The sequence below is a fragment of the Bos mutus genome, chromosome 11 (assembly GCF_027580195.1).
Source record: "Bos mutus isolate GX-2022 chromosome 11, NWIPB_WYAK_1.1, whole genome shotgun sequence".
Lineage (NCBI taxonomy): Eukaryota > Metazoa > Chordata > Mammalia > Artiodactyla > Bovidae > Bos > Bos mutus.
In genome coordinates this window covers 103,139,065-103,160,190 of record NC_091627.1, presented here as the reverse complement: position 1 = coordinate 103,160,190, position 21,126 = coordinate 103,139,065, and the positions used below count along the sequence as shown (strand labels likewise).

Genomic DNA, 21,126 nt, shown 5'->3' with positions numbered 1-21,126 from the left:
CCTTTTCATAGTGTTCATGGGGTTCTCAAGGCAAGAATACTGGAGTGGTTTGCCATTGCCTTCTCTAGTGGACCACGTTTTGTCAGAACTCTCCACCATGACCTGTCCATCTTGGGTGGCCTTACACGGCATGGCTCTTAGGTTCACTGAATTAGACAAGGCTGTGGTCCATGTGATCAATTTGATTAGTTTTATGTGATTATCCCGTCAGGGACAGGATACAGCTCTTTATTTAAACTGGGCAGTGTGGAGGTATGTCGCAGAAAGATGTAGTACTTAAATTTAAAACAGAAACATACAAATATATCTGTGAAAAAAAAAAACCCAGAAAATCAAGAAACAGATCCAAAAATGCAATACAATTTACATGAAAAGGAAATACTGTGTACAATTCAATGAGTGGTGTTAAGACAACTAAGTATTTGAGAAAAATAGATTCCCTAATAGCAACAAACTGTGAAGATATAGAGATTTGCATTTAAAAGTAGAAGCATGTCCATCAGCAGATGAATGGATAAGAAAGCTGTGGTACATATACACAATGGAGTATTACTCAGCCATTAAAAAGAATACATTTCAATCAGTTCTAATGAGGTGGATGAAACTGGAGCCTATTATACACAGTGAAGTAAGCCAGAAGGAAAAACACCAATACAGTATACTAACGCATATATATGGAATTTAGAAAGATGGTAACGATAACCCTGTATATGAGACAGCAAAAGAGACACTGATGTATAGAACAGGCTTATGGACTCTGAAAAAAAAAAAATAATAAAAGTAGAAGCATGAAGATATAATACTGGTGAATCTCTCACCTTTATGCACAGAGCTTTTTAGACATAACAACAAAAGCAGAAACCAAGAAGGAAAAGAGTGACATATTTGGTCAATAAACTTTTAAATAATAACAATAAATAGAAAATTAAAACAAATAATCCAAACGTTAATGGAACTGGGAAAAATATGAACTCCTAAAATGTTCATTTCAGTCAAATAGAAAAATTCAAACATCAATGGAAAGATTGACAAAGTTGTGATCAAACAACAGAAAAGAAATACAAATGGCCAGCAAATGTGTAAGTGTTCAGTCTTACCAATTTTTTTTTTTTAATGTGCTGGGCACTGTGCTAAGGGCTTGACACCCAGTACTGTGGTAAATCTCTGCAGTAACTCCATGAGCATGCATGCTACGTTGCTTCAGCCATGTTCGACCCTTTGCAAGCCCACGGACTATAGCCTGCCAGGCTCTTGTCCATTGGATTCTCCAGGCGAGAATACTAGAGTGGGTTGCTGTGCCATCCTCCAGGGGATCTTCCGGACCCAGGGATGGAACTCGCATCTCTTAGACTCTAACATTGGCAGGCGGATTCTTTACCACTAGCGACACCTGGGAAGTCCAACTCCACGAAAGAAGTACTATTATCTCTTAATTCCCCAATCCTAAAGATAGTGAACCTAGACAGGTGGAGGTTAACTCTGCTCACCTGCCCTCACACAGCCAGAAAGCAGGAGACGACCAGAGCCACACTCTCAACCACTGTTTCTACCTCTTAACTGTCTACCTCTTCTGAACTCCCGCTCATTAATGTAGATAACTCACAGAGTGAGTCTGGTATGTTCTTCCTACCCCATCTCCTTGCCATGCACAGTGGAATGGTGATTCCCAGAATTCCTTTCTCATGATACACTTCAACTTGGGTTCAAAAGCAGAATCCTACCATGGGTCACCCAGAATTTCAAGCCTATGTGATCTTAGTATCTCACCTGGAGCTCTATCCCTCCTCTCTCTGAACCTGAGATACATCTTATACCTACTCCATCATTCAGGGAAGAAGCACAAGCTGGAATCAAGATTGCCGGGAGAAATATCAATAACCTCAGATATGCAGATGACACCATCCTTATGGCAGAAAGTGAAGAGAAACTGAAAAGCCTCTTGTTGAAAGTGAAAGAACAGAGTGAAAAAGTTGGCTTAAAGCTCAACATTCAGAAAACGAAGATCATGGCATCTGGTCCCATCACTTCGTGGCAAATAGATGGGGAAACAGGGGCAACAGTGGTTGACTTCATTTTTTTTGGCTCCAAAACCACTGCAGATGGTGACTGCAGCCAGGAAATTAAAAGACACTTACTCCTTGGAAGGAAAGTTATGACCAACCTAGACAGCATATTAAAAAGCAGACATTACTTTGCCAACAAAGGTCCGTCTAGTCAAGTCTATGGTTTTTCCTGTGGTCATGTATGGATGTGAGAGTTGGACTGTGAAGAAAGCTGAGTGCCGAAGAATTGATGCTTTTGAACTGTGGTGTTGGAGAAGACTCTTGAGAGTCCCTTGGACTGCAAGGAGATCCAACCAGTCCATTCTAAAGGAGATCAGTCCTGGGTGTTCTTTGGAAGGACTGATGCTAAAGCTGAAACTCCAGTACTTTGGCCACCTCATGCGAAGAGCTGACTCATTGGAAAAGACTGATGCTGGGAGGGATTGGGGGCAGGAGGAGAAGGGGACGACAGAGGATGAGATGGCTGGATGGCATCACTGACTCGATGGACGTGAGTTTGAGTGAACTCTGGGAGTTGGTGATGGACAGGGAGGCCTGGTGTGCTGCGATGCATGGGGTCGCAAAGAGTCGGACAAGACTGAATGACTGAACTGAGCAATATTTAAAAATCAACTAAACAAATTTACTGCCAAGTGAGCAAGGACTTTAAAGAAGGGCTTCCCCAGTGGCTCAGTGGTAAAGAATCCACCTGCCAATGAAGGAGACACAGGTTCAATCCCTGGGTCAGGAAGCTTCCTTGGAGAAGAAAACTAACCCACTCCAGGATTCTCGTCTGGAAAATTCCATGCACAGAGCAGCCCGGGGTTTCAGAGTCAGACATGACTGAACACACACATAAGAGCTGATGTGGGAAAGCTGGCACCCCCACACGACGCTGCTGAAATGCCCCAAGTGATACTTCCAAGACAACATGGCAGTATCTGTGTTTTAAACGGGGAGTGGGGGGCAGGGGAAGGGGGAGAAGGAAGAGAGATCATGACTGATACTGGTTCTTTCTACTTGACAGATCACAGAAATTTTCTCAATTTGGTGGTGGTGGTGTAGTCACTAAATTGTGTCCGACTCTTGCGTCGCCATGGACTGTAGCCCCCCAGACTCCTCTGTCCATGGGATTCTCCAGGCAAGAGTACTGGAGTGGGTTGCCATTTCCTTCTCCAGGGGATCTTCCCGGCTAGGGATTGAACCCAGGTCTCCTGCATCGCAGGCAGATTCTTTACCAATTGAGCTAGGAGGGAAGCCCTTTCTCAATTTATATTTTACAATGTTTCATTTTTATAACCAACATGAAATTTTTTGTGAAATTAAAAATTTTTCCAAATTGACCTCTAAGTTGCATGCACAAGAAGAACCATTACATATTATACTGTCTCATTTTACTGGAGATTAAAATTCTGTTTTATACTATCATAAACAAGCACACACACCACCACCACCCCCTCCCCACTCCAAGCAGTACTGACGGCAACAGAGGAATTGTAGTCAAGAACAAACAGATTTAGGGAAAGTAGGAAGAACAACTGTGGTGGTCCCCACATGGCATAATGTGAAGATTAAAAGAGATAAGGCTTGTAAAGCAATCAGCACAGTGCTTGGCACAAAGAAAGTACTAGATAAACATCAGCAATCATCATCAAGTAATTCTAGGCATTACCAATCACAGGCAATAACTGCTTACATTAATATGCTGAAATTGTACAAAAGCAAACTTGTATAAGTAGCATCATTTCATATATACTTTTTCTTCATTCTGGTTCATCTTTACGAACCATCTTTATGGTTTACTGCTTCTCCTACCAAGTCAGAACTCACTGTGTTGAACTCCTTAAAATGTTAGGTCCAGGAGGACTATGACCCTACTCCTTAACCTCCAGAAGCTCAAGATCCTATACAACCAGAAATAAACTCAGATGCAGCCGGGAAGAAACTGACAATCTTCAGAAATTATTTTCTATTTACAAGAATTTCTAGGATTCCAATAAAATGAGATTTAACTGCCAGCCTGTTCCCTTCTTACTCTCGTCTCTTGTCAACACTTTTCTCAGTAACCTATTTTTGGGTCCAGCCATAACCCAAGAGAAGTCCCCAGCATGGTGAGATCAACTTATAAACATGAACTAACTTCCCTACCTGTGAAACATTACTACTGCTGTGCTAACCCTGAAAAGAGACATTACCTCTTGACAGTGCTAACTGCTATTCCACTCTCCATTTGCATCAAGGAGCAATGTTTCAACACGAGCCCATGTCACCAACTCATGGAAGTATTTTTTAAGTGATCCAGGGCTTCCTTGGTGGCTCAGTGGTAAAGAATCCATCTGCCAGTGCAGGAGACATGGGTTTGATCCTTGATCTGGGAGGATCCCACATGCCCAGGAGCAAAACTAAGCCTGTATGCCACAACTACTGAGTCTGTGGCTCTAGAGCCCGGGAGCTCCTACTACTGAGCCCACGTGCTGCAACAACTGAGACCGGAGCCTGTGCACCCGAGAGCCTGTGCTCTGCAAGGAGAAGCCACGGCAACAGAAGCCCATGCAACACAAGGAGAGAGCAGCCCCTGCTTGCCACACCGAGAGAGAAGCCTGAAGAGCAACAAAGACCCAGCACAGCAAAACATTACTTTTTTTATTTTTAAAAAAGAGCCACATCTAAAAGTTTAGTAAAGGTGATCCTGTCTGAAAAGCACACTGCCCTCTCTCACACACTGCTTAGACACCAAGCAAAATTTTAGAATGACAAATGTAAACCATATTTCAAAGCTCTTCATATAATACATTTAAGTTTTAGAAAGCATCTTCGTACCAGAAACAATTCCCTAGGAAGATCTGCTGCTTCCAATGTACTCATTCCCCCCAAAAGAAAATCTAAGTAGTGCCTGTGCTATACCATGAATGCAAACTGCAAATTAATTTGTATCAATAGAGTTGGCTTAGGCTATTTCTCAAATTTACTGCTGAGATGGGTTTTTACCAGTTCATGCTTTGATTCAAATGTATACTGCAACTACACAGGAATAAAATTAGTTGTTAAGAATCAAAGTTAGACTGTCATATCATTTTATAATCATAACTGATTAAAAACATAGCCACAAATTGTTAAAACTTGAGAGAGCTTAAAATATATTTCATTTTATGGGCAAGTAATCTAAGGAAATAACTTAAGCATGCAGAAGTTATGTCTCAAAAGCAGAGCATAGTTCTTTTTATCAAAAACTAGAAGTTCACAATTCTTAATCATACAATGCACTCTGATTTAGAGCAGCATCAAAAAGAATGAAACACCTGGGAATAAATCCAATAACTAAGAGGGTGAAAGACTTGTACACCAAAAACTACAAAGCACTGCTGAAAGGAAATGAATAGGACACAAAAAGGTGGGAAGATTATCCCATGATCACAACTCCAAGATGTAATACTGTTAAGGTACCAGTATTACACAAAGCAATCTACAGGTTCAATGCAAACCTACCAAAACCACAACAGCGTTTTTTGCATAAATAGAAAAATCCATCCTAAAATCCATATGGGATCTCAAAAGAACCCAAACAGCCAATCTTTTTTTATCATTTTTTATTTTATAAACTTTACATAACTGTATTAGTTTTGCCAAATATCAAAATGAATCTGCCACAGGTATACATGTGTTCCCCATCCTGAACCCTCCTCCCTCCCCATACCATCCCTCTGGGTCGTCCCAGTGCACTAGCCCCAAGCATCCAGTATTGTGCATCGAACCTGGACTGGCATCTCGTTTCATACATGATATTTTACATGTTTCAATGCCATTCTCCCAAATCTTCCCACCCTCTCCCTCTCCCATAGAGTCCATGAGACTGTTCTATACATCAGTGTCTCTTTTCAAACAGCCAATCTTGAAAGAGAAGAACAAAGGTTAAGGTCCCACACTTTCTGATTTCAAAACACAGTTACAGTGATCAAAACAGTGTGGTTGGTACTAGTAACAAGAGAGCTAAACATATCAATGGAGTGGAACAGAGAACCCAGGAATCAGCTCTCATGTACATGGTCACAGGATCTTCAAACAAGGGTTTTAAGACCACTGAACAGGGAAGGACAGTCTCTTAACATATGGTGCTGGGAAAACTGGACATCCATGTGCAAAACAATGAATCTGGACCTTTATTTTATATCATGGACAAAAACTAACTCATAATTAATATCAAAATGTTAAAACCTCAAACTGTAAAACTCCTATAAGAAAATACTATAGGGAAAAGCTTCATGACACTGGACTTGGCAATGTTTTCTTGGAAATGATATCAAAAGCACAAGCAACAAAGGCAAAAATAAATAAGACTACATCAGACATTAAAAAATTCTGTGCATCAAAGAATACAATCCTAAAAGACAACTTACAAAATAGGAGAAAATACCTGCAAATCATCTAACTGAAAAGGATTAATATCCAGAATATATAAAGAACTCCTACAACTCAACAAAAATAACCCAATTAAAAGATGGGCAATGGACTTGAACAATTATTTCTCCAAAAAAGATATAGAAGTGGCCAACAAGCACATGAAAAAAAGCTACTCAATATCAATTATTACAGAAATGCAAATCAAAACCACAATGAGATATTACCACATATACATTACGATGGCCATTACCAAAAAAGAACAAGTATTGGTGAGGATGTGAAGAAACGAAATCTTTGTGCACTGCTGCAATGGAAACCAGTATGACAGTTGTTCAACAAGTTAAAAATAGAACTCTCATATGATCCAGCAGGCCCACTTCTGGGTATATACCTAAAAGAATTAAAAGCAGGATCTCAAACAGACATTTGCCCACCTATTCATAGCAATATTATTCAGAACAGCCAAGAAGTGGAAGCAACCCTGAAGTCCAATGTCCACTGATGGATAAATGGATAAACAAAACGGAAAAATTACACACACACACACACACACACACGATTAACCAGCCTTAAAAAGGGAAGATATCCTGTCACATGCTATGACATGATGAACCTCGAAGACAAGATGCTAAGTCAACTTCGCCAGTCACAAAAAGACAAATTCTCCATGATTCCACTGATACTAGGTATCAGGAGTAGTCAAATTCATAACAAACAGAAGGTAGAATGGTGGCTTCCAGGGGCTGGGTGGGAAACTGAGAGTTATTGTTTAATGGGTAGAGTATCAGTTTTGCAAGATGAAAAAGTTCTGGAGACCAACTGCCCACTGATGTGAACTTGACTTAAAATTACTGAACTACGAGCTTTAAAATGGTTAGAATGGTAAATTTTATGTGTTGTTGATGTTTTAACCACAATTATATAAAAAAAGAAAGAAACTGGGTCTGATGCTCTATCATGACAGATAATGTCAAGGATCACCTTAGACCTTAGACATTTTTCAGACCTTTGCTCTAAGTGCTATATTCAACAGAATGAAACAAGCAAAGAATAATAGTTTTCTAAATATCTTTCTAAAGAAATCACACAGGAATGAAAGAAAAACTGATCTACTACAGATGATAATGATTGCCTAATCCAAAAAATCCCTTCACCAGAATGAACAAAGCACCAGGAATGAACTTCTGGAGTCCCTTCCAAGACTTCTAACAGAAGTCTGAGGGCCTTTCCTGGTGGTCCAGTGGCTAAGACTCCACGGTCCCGATACAGAGGACCCAGGTTCAATCCCTGGTCAGGGAATTAGGTTTCACATACTGTAACTAAGGTCTGGTGCAGTCAAATAAATAAGTCTGAACAAGATTTCACCATTGTCAAAAACTGATGCCACTACTGGCCTCTGGATTATCTCCATTTCCTTTTAACACAGGTCCAGTTTCTGAGACTATCCACACATCTTGACTAATTTGTCATACCAATCCCACGGACAGGGGAGCCTGGTCGCTAAGAGTCAGACATGACTGAGCGACTTCACTTTCACTTTTCACTTTCACGCACTGGAGAAGGAAATGGCAACCCACTCCAGTGTTCTTGCCTGGAGGATCCCAGGGATGGGGTCGCACAGAGTCGGACACGACTGAAGCGACTTAGCAGCAGCAGCATACCAATCTAGAACTAAGGAGTATGTGAATTCACAGAAGGCAATGTCATTTTTTTAGAAGATTTTTTTTTAACGTGGACCAATTTTAAAGTCTTTACTGAAGTTGCTACAATACTGCTTCTATTTTATGTTTTGGTTTTTTGGCTGAAAGGCAAGTGGGATCTAACCCATGACCCCTGTGTTGGAAGGCGAAGTCTTAACCAGGGAAGTCCCATATGCAATGTTAATTTTAACCTAAGCAATATACCAAGTACCAAAATATCAAGAGCAAAGAGTCGAGTCAGTGGCTTCCAATATCGAATGCATGTTACATGGATTACTCATTCATGGGTCTTCCCTGTGCATTTTTAAGAATATGCACAATCCAAATGGCCTATGATCATTTTAATGGTTGAGAAGTTGATAGAAAGTGTTATGGATGTTTATGGTTGTTTTTTTTTTTTTTAAAAAAAACTGCACCTCACTTGAATACTTAACATGCTGGTTTTGCACAAACTGGCAGGACAGTTCTTTTTTTTTAATAATTATTATTTATTTTTATTTTTTGGGCTGCTCTGGTCTTTGTTGCTGTGTGAGGACTTCAGATGAAGTGAGCCGGGGCTACTCTTCATTGCAGAGCACTGACTCCTCATTGCAGTGGCTTCTCTTGTTGGGGAGCACAAGCTCTTGGGAGCACAGGCTTCAGTCAGGCGCAGCTCCCAGCCTCCAGAGCACAGGCTCAATAGCTGTCACTCATGGGCTTAGCTGTTCCTCAGCATGTGGGATCTTCCTGGACCAGGAATTAAACCCCGTCCCCTGCAATGGCAGGTGGATGCTTACCCACTAGATCACTGGGAAGTCCACTTGATATACAACAAAACCTACCAGTTTATATAGCCATTTAGGATTGACTAGCTTGGCTCAAGGAAGAGACGGCCTGCAAAGGAACCCGAGCTTAAATGCCTACCGGCTCTGTTACCTTGGAAACATTCCTTTATTTCCCTGTGCCTGTTTCATGATATGTAAATTGGGGTTTTATGAGGATCTAAAATCTTAAAATCCAGAAGTAACAAAAGTGATGGTTTAGATAAATGTATGTTACTCATTTTAGTTACAAGGGAAAGCAACATGTAGGGAAGAATAACGTGGCGTCGCTCTAAGTCTTACCAGAGCAGCACTGCTAATGGTACCTGAATCCAAGTTCAAGTACAGGTTTCCTGTACTCTGGACTCTCAGTCCAGAACTCAGATATGAGAACAGGAGGATGAGGTTATTCGAGGCAAACTTCTGTTTAAAACTAAATGCCCGCCCTGTCCACACTGCAGATGTTGATAGAGGTTCTGCCCCACAGAAATTCTGGTCTGGGTGAAGAAGGACCCCCCTAGGGAATTTAGGTAGCTCAGTGAGGCAGTATCTGATTAAGCACCAAAATGAATGACAGCTGAGTAACAAAGACAATACAAATTTGGAGAATGGATGGCAGAATGAAGGGAAGTGGAGACAGCTGGGAGGTGAGGACCCCCAGCAGTGCCCCAGCCTGGAGGCTGTGGGCAAGCTGCCCAAGGAAGTTAACACTCCAACATGCCACTTGGTAAATGGTCAGAAACGAGACCAACGCGGCAGACAGAATAATCATGGCGTTAATAAAAACTGGGAAACTGGAGGTGGCATCAGACAATTCTGCTCTGGACACAAGCAGTGTGTGCTGGTCGCCAGACATGCAAGAGAGGGAAGACAGCCAACGGGCATCCAGAGAGCAGCGAATGAGAGCGGGGCAGGATGATGACCAAGAAGTACAAAGTCACAGAAATGAAGGGAGAGAAGTTCCAAGAAGAAGCTATCGACAGTGCCCAATGCTGCTTACCACAGATAAGGAAAAACAGCCAGAGAAAAAAGGCATCTCCCACTGACGGGCCAATCAGAGAGCTCAAGCCACAGGCAGATGAAGGAGAACTTATAAAATATCAACACCTGGCAATGATTTCATTTTTCTCCAAGAGTAGCTTGGCTTATGACTCTACTCTGGATGATAACAAATTAATGATTTTACACCTACTCCCCCAAAGTTGATTTTGGAGGGGCATGGATCTCTGAGGATGGTGGCGAGGATTACAAAGAGGAGGAAAACAGTCCTCAGCAAGAGAAAGAGGGAGCACACTGCTTTCAACAACAGCATTTCACTGCTGCCCGGTGCAGATCTGGGCAGTAATGAACAGCTTTTAGTAAAAAGCAAGCGACAGAAGTTCCTTAATGGAGCACTATGAATGAGTATGGGCTTCCCAGGTGGCCCAGTCATAAAGAATCCTCCTGACAATGTAGGAGACCTGGGTTTGATCCCTGGGTGGAGAAGATCCCCTGGTGAAGGAAATGGGAACCCATTCCACTATTCTTAGCTGAGAAATCCCATGGACAGGGGAACCTGGTGGGCTACAGTCCATAGGGTCGCAAAAGAGTCAGACAAGACTCAGCGACTAAATAACAACATGAATGAATATTCTACTTACTAGGCTCTAAATTAAAAAGTAATCACTCTACCCTCATGCAAAGAATGAAAACATCTCACTCTTTAGAAAATCACTCTTAAAAAACACATTTATATTATAAAGTAAAAATTCAATAAGAAAGTAAATACCACTCCTGATCAATCTACCATCTAAGATAAAAAAACTCACCAAATTAGGTTTTTAATCTCTTTTCTTCCTGCTTTTATTCCTAAGCACTTTCTGTTCATATGCTTTGGAGACAGAACACTTTTGTACCCTCCTCCTGCACTTCTGTCACAAACACAGCTTAAAACAAAAATTTGTGCATGAAACAAAAGTATCTGGTAGACAAACTTAAAAGTCCTAAGAAAGACTATCAAACTTCACCCTGCCATAAATCACTAGTGATAATAACATGTGAAATTGTTACAGATTAAAACAATCACATTCCTGAAAACTTACCCAACCTCATCTTTACTAGATACATAAAATGTACCTCGATATTTATAAAAAATTAAAAGACAACCATGCCCCCCAAACACATTTCACAATGAAACTATATTATAGATGATATATGATGCTTTTTTGAGGAGGGCATGGCAACCCACTCCAGTATTCTTGCCTGGGAAATCCCAAGGACACAGGAGCCTGGAGGGCTACAGTCTATAGCGCCACAAAGAGTCAAACACAACTGAGGTGACTTTGCATGCATGATGCTTTTTTAAAAAGCTTTTATTTGTTGGTGATAATGAATGGGCAGACTTACAAATAAAAATACTACTAAATGTTAGACGTTTACCATATACACACATATTTTCACTATATTTTTAATATATTTTCACTACACCATCCCCCTATTTTCACTCTTCTGAATATCTAGATCTTAGCTTCAAGGAAAACTGCCAGCAATCCAAAACAACCAATTAAGTTGTAATAATTACAGTAACTTCTACCCTGGACAACTCTTTCAAAGTCCTTACAAACTACAGAGCACAGTCAAAACATCCTCAAAGGTCCCCTTTTCTCTAGACTAGTGAAACACACCCTCATAGATCAGTGAAGACAGATGTTAAGATATAGCAGTGTTAAGACATATAGGAAAGCGGAGAGCCGAAGAACTGATGCTTTTGAACAGTGGTATGGGAGAAGACTCTTGAGTCTCTTGGACTGCAAAGAGATCCAACCAGTCAATCCTAAAGAAAATCAGTCCTAAATATTCATTGGAAGGACTGATGCTGAAGCTCCAATACTTTGGACACCTGATGCGAAGAACTGACTCTCTGGAATAGACCCCTGATGCTGATGCTGGGAAAGACTGAAGGCGGGAGGAGAAGGGAACAACAGAGCATGAGATGGTTGGATGGCATCACCGACTCAACGGACGTGAGTTTGAGTAAGCTCCGGGAGTTGGTGATGGACAGGGAAGCCTGGCATGCTGCAGTCCATGGGGTCACAAAGAGCCGGACATGATTGTGTGACTGAACTGAACTGAAGACATACAGGATGCTAAGACAAAGGTTGCCTCATGCGTCTGACTTAAAATTAACAACACCTGGTCCAAACATGAAATCTGCATTAGGTAATCTAGGAATTTCTGCTGCTTTTCTTTAGAAGATGATGAGTTTTACTTAGTTTCGAAGATTTTCCAGTGAAATTCGGCTGCAATAGAAATATACTAACATACGAGATACCCAGAGAACCATCATTAAAATTGCAGGTAAGTCTTAGCTTCAAAAAGTTAAGGTAGTTTATACTACCAAAATAAAACCACACCAAAAATCCTCAGGATGTAAATGGACAGAGTGAATTCAGCTGCCTTCAGAAGTCTGCTCAGATTTGCTGAGAAAAAACTCAAAACAGCACCCTTTGGGGGGCAAACGGGGCCAAACTTGCGGTATCACATTCATGTAAGAAAATCAATCTCACTTCTCCTATTTACTCAAACAGAAACTATTAGAATGTGATCACCAAGGGGACTGAAAGCACTGGTCAATTTTGGAGCTTTCTTCCTGGAATATTTGATCAGAATCAGATCCATTGATGATGGGCAGAAGATATGTCAATTATCTTCAATAGCTAATTTCTCTGTTCAAATTGTTCATATAGACACAACACAGGCCACAAAAGGTGTCTGATTCTCAGGACCACTGGCTGATTCAACCCCATCTTTTCATTCTTGTACACCGGGGCCCCAATTCTCCTCCCCTGACCCTTACATTTATGGGTATTAGAGAGATGTACTAAAACTTAAAAACCATACAAAAGGGAAATTAGCAAATATAAATTAGTCTGACATTTCTCAAACAAAGGATTTTTCTTAAGTATACACCAAGAATTAGCATAAAAAATGGCTGCTGGAAAAATAAGCAGAAGAACAATACAAACTTAATGTTTTACTGGATGTTTTACTGAAAAACTTAACGTTTTTCAATCATTTTAGATCCCTGTGTTAATGACCCATGAATATAATTACTTCCTCAAACAAATGTTAAATGCCTATTGTGTGCCTGGCACTGTGCAAGGTAATCCAAGGAAGACAAAAACCAGGACACCTGCCAAGCACTACTTCAAATTCAAGGAGACCTTAACTTATCGGACCATTTCAGTTTTACTGGACACACCAACTACATGCCAGGCTGTGCTGGGTGCCAATGGCCACACGAGAACCAATCAACTGCAGATCTGTAACCAAAGATGAACTGTGACAACCCCAGGTCTGACTAGTCCTAAAGCAGCAATATTTCATTCAAGAAATAATCTTGCCTCTGTAGATGAATCCTTTCTACAGACAGCAATTCTTTGAATAATTTCCTCCTATGTTAACACAAACTGCTTAAGAGTTAATTGCACCGTTTTGAACAACAACAAAAAACAGTAAACTGAAGCACCTGGCACTTTAACATGAATTTGCTTTGCTTTGCTGTTGCCTTCTATAACAGTAAAAAGTGACTTTAGTTGTGAAGTAGAACGTCAACCCTAAACTCACTGTGGCAAGAACTTATTTTCCTTGCAGTGGCAGTTCAGTGTGAAACGAAAGCTAAACTAACAAATATCGCTTAGCTTTTTAAAAACCATTCACTTTTAGTGATTTCTTCATGAAGGCTCTGTGGTCACTCATTTCCTCAGGTTCAAAAAACAGGTAGTGCCAACGAAAGTACAGATCTGGGCTTCTAGGTTACAAAACCATTTTTAACCCCGGAAAAGCACCGTGGTTACAATCATACAATGCTAACTAGAGTTTCCTAAAAAATAACACTTAGCCCTTAATTGTAAATTACAGGTAAAGGTTCGCAAGCTAGAAACTTGACATTGGTTTTTAAAGTCTTTCACATTAAAAACAATGACACCCAGTTACGTATCTTAAGACATGTAAAAAATATTAGAGAACTGTTAGCTGAACAATCATCAATACTGCAAAACGATACTTAAGAGGGAAGCTAAAGATACAAGATTCCTCCTCCGAAAACGTTTAAACAAATCTAAAGTAAAATTTGGCAAGCTGTCCCCCAGTGTCGCTATTTTTACAATTTAAAGTGAGCTCTGTTCGCACGCCGTTATTAAAACCGCAACCAAAAAAAAAAAAAAAAAAGTGTCCTGAAATTTGCTTATTAACAACAATCTAGTCTAAAAATATGCCCCTCCTACCTAGTGAGCCAAGTGGCAAGAATATACGAGAACTCAGGAAGTTTTGAAATGGCAGTGACAGGAGACAAGGGGGAAGACGGGGGTGAGACGAGGGGAAAGAATCACGGAGAACAAGAGCAACTCCGTGCGGTCAAAGCCGCGAGTTGGCATCCGAACTGCGAGTTCCCGGCTCGGGACGAGACTCGACCGAGCAACTTCGCGCCGGACCGAGCCCTGCGCCCGGCCGCCCTCCGAGCCGCGAGCCGCGAGCCGCGGCCCTTCCTCCCCGGTGGCAGCCCGGCAGCGGCCTCCGCGAGGGCGCGGTGACAGCGCGGGGCCGGGCCCGGGAGATGCCGGCCGGCTGACACCCACCTTCCTTCTCGGCCCGCGCCGCGGCCACGACGAGGGTCATCACCAGGTGCAGCGCTCCCAGGAGGCCGGCGGCTGCGCTCCGCGGGCCCCCGCCGCGGCCGGCCGCGGGCTCCAGACCGGCCACGGCGGACGTGGAGGCAGCGGCGGCGGATCCCGCTGCTCCTCCTCCGGCCCGCTTCCCCATCCCTGCCGGCCCGGGGCCGCCGCGCTCGAGGTCCGGCGCGGTCCTTCTCGGCTAGGCGGTGGCGGCGCGGGAGCCGTGGTCCGGGCTCTGGCCACGGCGCCTGGGGGAGACAGCGATTCCGGGCCCAGGGCTCGGGCTCCGGACGTGGGTTTGGGTCCGTGCGTGCGTGTGAGCGAGCGTGTCAGTCACGGCCTCCGCCTCAGCATCGCCCACGGGGAGTCGAAGCGCAGAGGCCGCGGGTCAAGCACGGCGGGCGGCCATACTGGAAACGGGCACTGGCGGCGGGCTCTGGGCGCTGGCCTGCGAGGGGCGGGGCGCGGCCCTGGGCACCGCCCCCGCCGTGCCGTCACCTGAGCAGCCCGCCGGTCTGTCTGTCCGCCCCGGAGTTCGGTCCGAACTCCTCGTCCCGCTCTCAGAGGCCCACGGCTCCAAACGCCAGACGGGACGGGTCAACACAAATCCAACCTGTCACCGGTGCCCCACCGGGGAGGGGGAGGAGGGAGGCCGGCCGGGGCCCAGCCGCCAGAACTTGTAATGGCGGCCCACGCTTCGCGGAGGCAGGGACGGCGATCACGTGGGGACGGGGGGGCGGGGCTTGGTCGCGCAGCCGCCCTGGGGCGGGGGCGGGAGCTGGGCGGAGTTTCGGGGCGCTAGGGGGAGGCAGGGCGGCAGCTGAGAAGCAGGGAACAAACGCCTGCATCCCCTGTACTGCATTGCGAGAGCCTTCCAGAGAACTGAGTGCGCGGACCTCGAAGTCTAGCGCGGAAAATCCATTCCAGTGTCTCTTCCAGGCCACACCCCCGCTTCTCAGCCGCTTCGAGAATACCCGGGACCTGTTTCAGTTTCCCGGTGGCGCTGCCTTGGGGACGGGGACCTGCACTGTTCATCTTTGCACTCTTGAAGATACAGCACTCTGGAACGCTTCGTGGAATCCTCCTGCACTTGGATTGTGCCGAGTTTGCTGTGGGAAAGCCCTTTGCTGTGTGTGTGTGTGTGTGTGTGTGTGTGTGTGTGTGTGTGTGTGTGTAAAGTGGCAGTGGCTGACTTTTTCCAACTTGGAATAATTCTTAATACATTTTATTCACCTGTTTCCTTCAAGGCCCAGCACAAATCAGGAAGCCACCTGATTTGGGCCTCTTAGAGGCCCTTTTCATCTTAGGTCAAGGTTCTTCTTGGGCGTGGCTGTTCTCTACAAACTTTCTCTTTAATCAATTAGTAACTTCCCCTCACTCCTAATTTAGTAACTCTTTTAGTAACTTCCCCTAACTACAGAGCCGTTCACTTAGGCTGAGCTGGATTTGTCGAGTGAATGTTGTACTAAAGCTGAGTCCACCGCTAATACGTCCTGAAACAAACTACGTGGGAAAAATAAAATTTCAAGAAGCTATACAAAAGAAACTCAAAAGTACTACCCTCTGCAGTCGTCGTCTTTGTCAAGCAAGCACTTTATATTTTTTAAGAGCCTTCACCCTGATTTTGAAAAGCAATTTTACTTTTCTGATTTTTAGAGTAAGAATTTAATTGAATTTTGTTCTTGATGTAATTAAATAGGAATAATTAGTATCATCTCTAAGTGGGCGTTTCCATGTTTGTAGATCGAAGGCTTTCAACTCACTGAAGAAATCGACTTCAAAGATAAGTATGTGAGTGCAGGGTCAAAACTTACCTTCAATGTGCAAGGAGCCTGTAACTCCTCCCCCATTACCAGTTTCAAGGCAGGCAAGCCTCTTCAACCATTAAATGCTTAGGTTCTCTTACACAGGAATCAACCAAGTCCTCTGATTAGCCTGAGGCTCAGGAGCCCCATGGGAACTAAGCAAATATCTGTAATTGGAGCTTAGACATATACAGACCTGTTTGATCAGAGGCTGATTGCCATGAAGCTAATGAAGCTTAAGCTTTAGGGCCTTTCTCTTGTACAAGTTTCTTCCAAAGGTCTCTGCATCTAACTGTGTTTATAAGCTTGTATTCTTGTTATTTAAGCCCCCAAAGCCCAATAGCTGTGTAGGCATTTAGGGCCTACCATATCCGAACCTCCCTGTGCCTGATGGACTTTGGGAGCCAGAGCAGTGATGATAGAAGTTTGTTCCCAGGAAAGGGCATTGAGACTGCTGGGAGAATAATAATAAAAGAAGAACTGACCATACAGTTTGGTAAACTGTATTGGAGAGTACCCAGAGTTGCCATCACCTCATCCTTCTCTTTCCCCCCAGAGCCATGTTCTTTAGGAAGGAGAGAATGAAGGAACTGGGAATTCCCTGGCAGTCCAGTGATTAGGACTCTGAGTCTTCACCACCAGTGGGCCCCAGGTTCATCCCTGGTCAGGGAACTAAGATTCTGCAAGCTGTGCACACATAAACAGGAAAGAAAGAAAAGAAACTGAAGGAACTGTCACCAAGGACCTTTCTGAAGTTCCAATTAGCAACAGATCTCCCTAATCCCCTTTGGGGAGTTAGACCTGGGCATTTGGCAAGTGGAGACAGGCTATTTAGCTGGCAGAATCAGGGAAAACCAGCTAAACCTGTGATTCTCCATGTATCATCCCCAGACCAGCATCACCTGGGAACTTGTTAGACATGTAGATTGCAGATCACATCCAAGACATGCGGAATCAGCCTCTGGGTTGAGGTCCTGCAGTCCGTGTTTTTACAAGCCACTGGGTGACACACTCAAGTTTGAAGACTATTGCACCAAATTGATACATGCAAGGAACAACACACTGTTAGGACTTTTCACCTTCTGCTCACTTTGTTGTCTACCCAGATTAATAAACTACTATTGGAAGCAGAGTTGAAAGGGACTCAGGTGAATTTAAGGCTTAAATCCTAGCCCTGCTTTTATTAGTTATATGAGGCTAGGCAAATTACTCAACTATTCTGGCCTCAAATTCCTTATTTGTAAAATGATATCTAATAAATCTGGAGAAATTAAAAAACTGTATTAAGCTCAGTGAAAGTTCCAAGGATCATGGATTGGTTTACGGTGGTGGCGGTTTAGTCACTAAGCCGTGTCCAACCCTTGTGACTCCATGGACTGTAGCCTACCAGGCTCCTCTGTCCATGGGATTTTCCAGGCAAGATTACTGGAGTGGGTTGCCATTGCCTTCTGCAGGGGATATTCCCAACCCAGGGATTGAAACCAGGTCTCCTGTATTTCAGGTGATCTCCTCCATTTCAGGTGGGTTCTTTACTGACTGAACTACCAGGGAAGCCCTTTATTGGTTTATATTCCCACAAAATATCTGAGGAGGCTTACAAGAATACTTTCATTGTAATAAAAATATATGTGAATTAAAATTTGGGACTTGGAGGGGGAAATATGTTGGAGTCCCCAGGGCTCCATCTCACTGGCTCGTTGGTTGACTACACATGGGTCTCCTGACGTTCAACATCACCTATACTCTTTTTCAAGTCTCAAGTTTATATCACCGGCCAGACCTCACTGTCTCTATTGCTGCAGCTATGGACATCTTAAACTCACATGAACTCTTAATCTGCTCCCTAAACCTTCTCCGTCCACAGCTTTTTCTGTCTCTAGAGCCACCCCAAGCAACCAATGACCGATGGGTGATACACACCCCACGGTGTATCACCTCTATGATACACTGTGGGATGAGCCCTATCTATTCTGCCTGGATTTCTGAAAGAACTTCCTAACAGCTTTCTCTGTTCCCAACTGTAAAAGGAAAATTTTTCCACTTACAGCTCTTGCCAAGGAAAGTTGATGGTATACCTCGTCTGGTTCAAACCAACTGAAGCTGATAAAGGACTGTGAACTCTGAATGACCCCTAGGCCAGACTCTTGTTAGGCCTAGCTGAAGGCTTGTTCCTATCCAGTGAACAAAGGGCTCTGTTTGATCCAGCACTGTCCATTCCTATCCAGCATGCCGGTTTTCAGTCTTAGATTAGCTTCACCCCCACCAACCCCTTTCCTCTTTCTAGCACCTCTAAAAAAACCCTGACCTTTCCCAATTCATGAATTACTCAGTAAACTTTTTCACTGATATGTTTCTTTGCCTGATGAGTATATAAACTCAGCCTTGATTTTATTTTTTTTGAGTTCTGGTGGTCTTTGCTTTCTTTTTTTGACATAAACTTGTAGTCTATTGTCAACACAGCAGCAGAATGACCATCTAAAACATGACATCGCTTGTGTCTCCTGCAGTAACTCCTATCTCAGGGTAAAAACCAGAGCTCTTCTGCTGGGCCATAAGGCTCTAACACAATCTACCGCACCCCGCATCTCACCTCCTATTATCTTTGACTTCAATTTCTACTGGACTCTTCTAGGCTTGGTTAATGTCAATGGATCATATGATAGCTCTATTTTTATCTTTTTAAGGAACCTTCAATTCTTTTTTTTTTTTTTAGAGTTTACACTTACTCTTGTGGTAATTTTTATTAGTTATTTTTGGCTGTGCTGGGTCTTTGTTGCTGCAAGCGTTTTCTCTAGTTATGGAGAGCAGAGACTGCTCTCTAGTTCAGTGCTCTGGCTTCTCATTGTGGTGGCTTCTCTTGTTGCAGAGCACGGACTTGTAGTTGAAGCACATGGGCTCATTAGTTGCAGCTCCTGGACTCTAGAGCAAGGGCTCCCTGGTTGTGGCGCACGGGCTTAGTTGCCTCTGGGCATGTGGAATCTTCCCAGACCAAGAATCGAACTGGTGTCCCCTACCTTGCAAGCTAGACTCTTAACAAGTGGACCACCAGGAAAGCCCCCTCTGCATTCTTAAAAAGAAAAAAAACATCAACTCATGAAGCCCCAGGTTTAAATATATTCAATTACCAGATAAATTGCTATAGCCTAGGGGAGGGCACAGAGAAGGCGATGGCATCCCATTCCAGTACTCTTGCCTGGAAAATCCCATGGGCGGAGGAGCCTCGTAGGCTGCAGTCCATGGGGTCGCTAAGGGTCGGACACGACTGAGCGACTTCCCTTTCACTTTTCACTTTCATGCATTGGAGAAGGAAATGGCAACCCACTCCAGTGTTGTTGCCTGGAGAATCCCAGGGACGGGGGAGCCTGGTGGGCTGCAGTCCATGGGGTTGCGAAGAGTTGGACACACCTGAAGCAACTTAGCAGCAGCAGCAGCAGCAGGGGAGGGCAAATAAACGTATATAGCATACAGAAGTATACTCAGTATTTTGTAATAACCTATAAAGAATAAGAATCTGAAAAAAATATATATATGTATGTACACCTGAATCACCTTTCTGTACACATGAAGCTAACACAACGTTGTAAATCAACTATACTTCAATTTAAAAAAGAAAAGCATTTACAAAAAAAAAAAAAAGAGCCTATGAAGCTCTCAGGGGGAATATTTGTGTTTCAGAGTTAGTCTACATTATGGTTAGCATCTGTATTCTATCATAAAGGTTTGATTCTTTGAATCCCGTTGATAGTATACAGGCCAGGGAATATTAATAGCAGACTCCTTGGTCTTTATAAAATACGTGTGTTGTTACACAATAGAAAATGTGATTATAAATAAAAGAACAATTCTTTTTGTTGGAGAAAATGTTTTCTTTTTGACAATGTGGTCTTACTCATAATGAATAGCCAGCCTCATACCAAAAAATCCACAGGGTTTAGAAGAAGAGATGGACCTTCGATCGTTCATTGAGGATGGCTTTGAAACCAACCATGGCACGAACCTGTGCCCACCTCCAGCTACTGTTGGGCAGTTATGCAACCTCCCTAAATATATTTCCAGTTTTGTGTTTTAAAAACAGAACAAAAAATTAACTACTGATAGTTGTAAAGATTGAATAAACTAAGTTCCATGAAACTATTGGACATAGAAGATGTCCAATGGTGTCACTGTTTTAATCTTGATTAGCATCAAGAAACAGGAAACTGAGGCCCGGAAACAAAGGGCAACGTAATGGCAGGGCAGAGACATGATGCTCCAAGCTAGGGTTTTCATCTTCTGTTTCATTCTCAGGTCCATTTAATATTTTATGCATCTTCAGTGCTTAATTTGTCAAAGTACTCTTTTAATTATTGTATTCATCTTATAATAATATCAAAACCTGAAGAATTAAAATTCCACTGCTCTAACTAAACAATAGCACAGATCAATTCAGTAAGATCATAAGAGGTGACTCCAATGATCCCTCAAGAGGGCTCTCACTAAGTGGTTATTAGCCATAGCTTGACCTTCCCTGAAATTACGAGCTCAAGCCTAAGCACTTTTGTTTTTGACCATGCCATGTGGCATGCAAGATCTTAGTTCCTGGAACAGGGATTGAACCCATGCCCCCTGCATTGAGAGCATGGAGTCTTAACCACTGGACTGCTACAGTGATCCCAATCCTAAGTACTTTACATGAGTCAAGGTTGGCCAGGTTATATCTCAATAACATACAATCTCAAACTGTCAGTGAC

General features: G+C 43.1%; 1 protein-coding gene across 1 annotated transcript in view; it reads right to left on the bottom strand.

The window, feature by feature from the left end:
- Positions 1 to 15,296, bottom strand: part of TMEM131 (transmembrane protein 131) — a 180,851-nt gene extending 165,555 nt beyond the window's left edge. The window contains 1 exon segment of the mRNA XM_070380002.1: positions 14,556 to 15,296. Within this exon segment, the coding sequence (XP_070236103.1) occupies positions 14,556 to 14,739 (184 nt within the window). The 5' untranslated portion in view covers positions 14,740 to 15,296.
- Positions 15,297 to 21,126: the final 5,830 nt, after the last annotated feature.